General features: G+C 34.9%; 1 protein-coding gene across 4 annotated transcripts in view; it reads right to left on the reverse strand.

Moving 5' to 3' along the window:
- The window catches only part of LOC117421231 (WD repeat-containing protein 7-like), a 217,864-nt gene extending 212,100 nt beyond the window's left edge, over positions 1 to 5,764 (reverse strand). For 2 of the 4 annotated variants that reach the window (XM_059024573.1, XM_059024571.1), the window contains exons 1-2: positions 5,561 to 5,763; positions 653 to 824 (exon numbers count right to left, since the gene is read on the reverse strand). In XM_059024573.1, the coding sequence (XP_058880556.1) occupies positions 653 to 811 (159 nt within the window). In that variant the 5' untranslated portion in view covers positions 812 to 824; positions 5,561 to 5,763. Of the gene's footprint in view, positions 1 to 652; positions 825 to 5,560 lie in introns of all 4 variants that reach the window. The other 2 variants (XM_059024567.1, XM_059024576.1) reach the window with 2 other exon arrangements.
- Between the last annotated feature and the right edge of the window lie 236 nt (positions 5,765 to 6,000).

Here is a 6,000-nt window from a genome sequence, read left to right on the forward strand (position 1 = left end):
ACTGCATTCTTTATTTGAATTTGATCTTACTTTATAATGATTTTACTGTAGTTACTGCTCTTATCTGTAATTTGATATTTTGTAATGTGATATTTTGTAACTGTAAGTTGCCCTTTTAAGAAATAATTTTCAAATGATGAACATGACTAAGATTTTGCCTTATATTGCTACTAGTTATTTTAGGGGGAAAAAAAAGCTAACCGTCTATCGTTCTACAGCACTGACAAGGTAGCAGTATTTGAATGACAAGTAACTTCTATTGCATTGAGAAAGTATTTATTTATTTTTTTCCTGCAGTCTTTTGAAAATATATCAGTGTTATTCTTAAGCAGCGCTTTGATTTACTATCTTTAGGTAACCAGTGGGTCTCTCTGAAATGGGAAAAAGAGAAAATGATAAAACACAGCACAGAAACAAGGTAGAATTGTGTATAATTGACAAACAATACATGCACAACACTATGAAGGTTAAACTACTGTATGATACTGGATCTTTAGTAAAACTAAGAAACACAAAACTAGACCAACATCTATGTTTGACGTGCCTCTTGACACTGGTTGTGTTAAATTCAATTTTTTTTTACAACATAGCTAAAGTTCACACATTTTAAAACCTTTGTACTGTATCTCAAAATGTCCCAATCACAACTCACCTCCAGATCCAAAGTCAGGTCCCAGAGGCAGATCTGTCCATCATGGCAACCTGTGACAATGGTCGCCAGGTCATCCATAACCAGCAATGTTGAAATGCAGTGGGTGGGAGCTTTGCGGCCCCACAAAACAATGGGGAGCACCAGGCTGTTTGCTGCCATGTTTGTTTCTGGCCTGTCAAAACACAAACCAGAAAACAAAATAAAGAATTTGAAACTAAAAAAAAAAAAAAACCTGATTGGAGGTTCTATAAATTTCTACTGTGCAGTTATGGCCAAAAGTTTTGCATAACCCTATAGAATTAGGCCTAACAAATTTTGGTCATAAAGTCGAATGAAACCTGCTGAATAAAGTTACATTAACATATTGAATTGCATACCGTTTTGTAGTTTTCCATTTACTTAACGAAAAACGGACATTTAAAAATGTGACATTTCGAAATCTATTATAAAATACTATACTACTATTATGGCTTCCAGTAGACTATTGCAATATCATTTTGAAGTTTCTTTGATTACATGATGTTAAATAAAAGACCTAAATTATGTTCATACACATATTTTTTAATTTTATCTCAATCCTACAATTCGAGGTAATGCTAACTTTTGGCCATAGCTGTATAGTGATGATATACAGACTTAATCACGGTTTACAAACAGCAGAACAATACCTTACAGAAGTCTTGTCCGCTTACATTAGATCACGTTGGGTTACTAATTAGTAAGTAAGTTATAGTCACAAAAAACATGAAAAGCAAATATGAGAAAGGAGAAGGAACAACACAAGTTTTGGCACAAATGACAGATCACGATCGCGGTACCTAACGTTAGCCGCCATGATTGTTTTGATTTCAACCCTACTAGTGTTATTCTGGATTGGCTCATGAATATCCATGAGACAAAATTAAGAGTGGCCTATGATCTGTGTCCGTGGGAATACAACTATTAAGCTTTGCCACCCTTATCAATGACTCAGCAATAATAATGGCAATTAGAAATAATGGCACTTGATAGATTTCCATGTACAGCTACTGTAAGGGAATATTTGTAATTGTCTTGCTTTGCATTAACTGCACGTATTTTACCTACTGTAACTCCATATCAAAACCAGTTCTACTGTACTGTCAAAAGCTAATGATTGTATTGTTAGAGCATAAGGAGATGATCACTGTTGGCTGCCAAAATGGCCTACACATGATATAACGTATAATGTTGCTGACAGTTACATAAAAACAAAATCAAGAACAGTATCATATTGATTGTTGACATCAATGCTTTTCTAACTGCATATCTCCCCTCTGGCATGGAAAACTAGTCTTAAAAGGCAGTGATTGTTGTATTTGACAGGGAAAATTTTTCAACACAGATTTTCAAGCAGATTTTGTTTAGATCACCTGCTGCCAACACACTACTGTAGCTTACTCCCAGCAAATATACATAACAGCTTCCAGAGAATGAAAAAAGTAATTACTGTTACTGAAATATGCAGTTCTGCCTAACAGACAGAGGGTACAGTATATGGGTCAGTGCTATGGTCAACTAGCCACTGCTACAGAAAGTCATAATGGGCTTCATGACATCCACAATATCTCCAAGCACTAACTCCACATTAAGCACAAAAAGTGTGCAATTGTATTTTTATTTTAAGCGAACAGCTAGTCATTCACTGTTGTGTCACTGCAGACTTCACTTTTTGTTTTTGGAAAGCTCTGATTGAGATTGTTATTAGCATCCATCAATGAGAAATGTCAAGGCAGGAACAGAGACATGTGTGTATAATAAATAACATTTGCATTATTAAACATGTTCTATTATTTAATGAAAGGAAGTGGAAAAGCTATTGGCCCATAATTGGTTCCTGTTTCAGTGCACTTTTAGCTAATTTCTCGTGGAAGAAAAGAGTTACCATTTATTCTGAAATCCTCAAGTCATACTTCAGTAAAAATAGGATTTTTTTATTTTATATGAACAAGTCATGTACACAATTTGACTACTTACACTCATGTGGTGACAGAATTGAGAATACACTGTAAAAAGACAATCAATTAAGTAAAGGATTATTTTAATAATTAGGCTATATTTGTATTTAATATGATTGAATTAATCTTAAACAACTAAATTATACAAATATGACATCAATCTATGATAATTAAACACGACAACCAATTCTGCTGTAATGTTACTAACCTTTAAACGGTGTATTGTAGAAACAATTTCAGATATTAAACGCCTTAAAACATTCAACAGTCCTTAGTTTACAAATAACTGTCTTTAAATATTTAATCATATTTAATTTGTCTAGCAAGTTTAATTTGAGTACATTACACTTAACCATACCACAAGGACAGATTAAAACACATTAAAACACCAAATACAATCGGTCATAAAGTGTACATTCCAATCACTAACACATTTTTGGAAAGGGGGCAATTAGGCTACAGTACATGTTAACTTAACAAAATGTGAAACAAACAAGACCTTGAAGACTTGAATAAATTTGTAGTTGATTAAAGACCAGAGCACACTTTTTCAGAGACATCCTCATCCCTTTTAGACATAACTACTGACTGTTTCTAGACTATTTCTTACCATACCTGTTTGCATCTGTTCGTTTCCTGGAAAACCCCCAAAGCTTCCTGAGTACTTTCTTCATTTTCACGCAGCAGAGTAAACTCATGCTATCACAGAACAGCTACAGCCAGAGTAACTGCATATGACTATTCTCTGATGAACCGAACAGACCTACAGTACTACATTTAAGGACACATGTATCCACAGGCTATTATCCAAATCAATACCAACATAGCGAGGGGAGTCTGACCATGCTTAAAACTAAAAAAAAAAGTGCCAATATGTGCAGCCACTGTGGCATTTCAGATTGCTACAGTAATAAACATTCCTATCTATATATTTTTTTTTTTTACTTTCTTTCAGATGGGTTTACAGTAAGCCATTTGAAATTACCTGACTCAATTTAAGTAGGCTACATATTGTACCAACTCTAAATTACTATTATTTAGTCCAATGTTATATTGCATGCTTGGGAAAGACGAGGATGCATTTGTAGATAACAAAAGTCATGTTGATGTAAAGGTACAGGTATATTGTTCCTGGTGTCCGTTTACTACATTCATCCATGATTTTCCCCTGTTCTAAATCCTTTTTAAGGTCGTTTCAGGTTTTAGGGCACAAGCTGTCTCCCATGAAACTGACTTGACACTTATTTTGTGAACCAAACAAGCATGCTCTGTAACAGCACTGCAGTTCAAGAAGCAACATAAAAAATAACCTCTTATTCCAAAATATATTTTATGTTGCTAAATGTTACAGATAAAACATATTCTTTAAAACAGTATAGTCTAATTAATATGTCTACATCCTCCAGGATGGAGGATTTTTTTCATCTCTACCGATAATGTAATTAGACTAATTTATTATAAAAATTACTTTGGTGGTGCATTCACATTAACCTTAAAAAGGCACTGTCCTGCATTCCAAATGCTCACTGCCTGAGGCACCAGTATTACCTCACTCACCCAGCTACCTACATTTTCAGGTTTTTCAACAAAGAGCAGCAAAATCTCTATTGGTCACCCACTAAACTCAATTTGGTGACGAGTTCATCAGTTTGACTGTAACTGCCCACCCATGTGAATGTATCTCTCGAAACGGTCTGCCCATAATATTTAACGAGACAGCAAAACAATTCAGAAACTTGTATTAACCAATATGTCAAGCCACAGAAACATCAACGAAGGTTGATGGGTACTGCCTAGTACTGTTAATTTGACAGTATAAAATGAGCCATCCACACATTCTCAGCAGCAGTGTGGAGTAGTGGTTAGGGCTCTGGACTCCTGACTGGAGGGTTGTGGGTTCAATCCCCAGTGGGGGGACACTGCTGTTGTACCCTTGAGCAAGGTGCTTTACCTAGATTGCGCCAGTAAAAACCCAACTGTATAAATGGGTAATTGTATGTAAAAATAATGTGATATCTGTATCTGTATCTGTATAATGTGAAATAATGTATAATGTGATATCTTGTAACAATTGTAAGTCGCCCTGGATAAGGGCGTCTGCTAATAAATAAATAATAATAATAATTCTCACTGCACAGTTGAGTTAGTCATTTCTCAGCACCATCAACAACTTAGATGCAAACTTTAAGACAGATATATTTTTACAGTTAAAACACACATTTATACTTAAAAATAACTTCAGCGTTGTATGTCTGTATTCACAGGTTCACTGATCAGTTATGCTCTGCAGAGGCTGAATGAATTACTATGCAAATCCATTCATTGCAAAGGCAGTGTACCTAGCTACGCTACGTGGCCTGAACTTCAGGTAAGTTGCTCGGGTTAACCACAGTACTGTATCTGTCTTTTTTTTTTTTTAAGTAGCCTCTGTTCTACTCGACACTGTTCTATTTCCTTACAGAAAAACAAAACCCGTATATTTTACAGTTTTATTTATGACATGATGCAATCTACGATACTATACGGAACATAAACATAAGGTACGATAACAGAATGTAGACACACAAATAACAGTACAAATATACGTTTTGTGCCCAGTCAATACTATCTCATTACAATTATGTTACATTACCGTTTTGTTCAAAAGCAGTGCTATATCGTACAACAACTAGTATCACGTTGTGTCAGACTGATAAGTGATATTATTAACTAGGTTGAACCTGCTGTATTATCAACACGCTCGTTTAATCTGTCATTGTCACTAATTACGGTACAGGAATATATTGTCTCTGTTTTGTGCAAGACATTAATGGCAATAACTGTTTGCCGCGTAATATAATACACCATATTATATTAGCCACCATTATTTTCACCATAATAAAATTAACACTTCCCAGTTTATTTCCGGGATATACTGCACAAAAAGACGTACCTGTCACTGGTCGATATTCTAGTGGAACATATCCTTTTTATATATTTCTGACGGCGGGCAATACCTATAATTTTAAGTCTTATAATGTATTTACTGTGCTTATTCCCTCTGCAGGTTATCTTCAGTCAGCTGATACCTCCGCACAGCTTTACGAGACCTCACTGCCGTAAAGCAGAACTGCTGTAACAATAAATGGCACATCACCGAAAGACATCTTTGGTGTGGCAGCATAGTGATGTTTGTGAATAATGTAATGCACAATTTAATAAATAGAATTGATGTAATGTAAGGCAACGTTGAATAAAGTACTTGTGTGTTTTGTGGGGATAAAAAAGATATACTTTCTGAATGGAACTAAAGGTGACACTGTTCACCACAGGTACCCTCTAAGAAACGTATGTTAGTGAGTAATTAAAATAATGAATGAACTAGTTATTTTC

Source organism: Acipenser ruthenus, chromosome 1 (genome assembly GCF_902713425.1).
Source record: "Acipenser ruthenus chromosome 1, fAciRut3.2 maternal haplotype, whole genome shotgun sequence".
Taxonomy (NCBI): Eukaryota; Metazoa; Chordata; class Actinopteri; order Acipenseriformes; family Acipenseridae; genus Acipenser; species Acipenser ruthenus.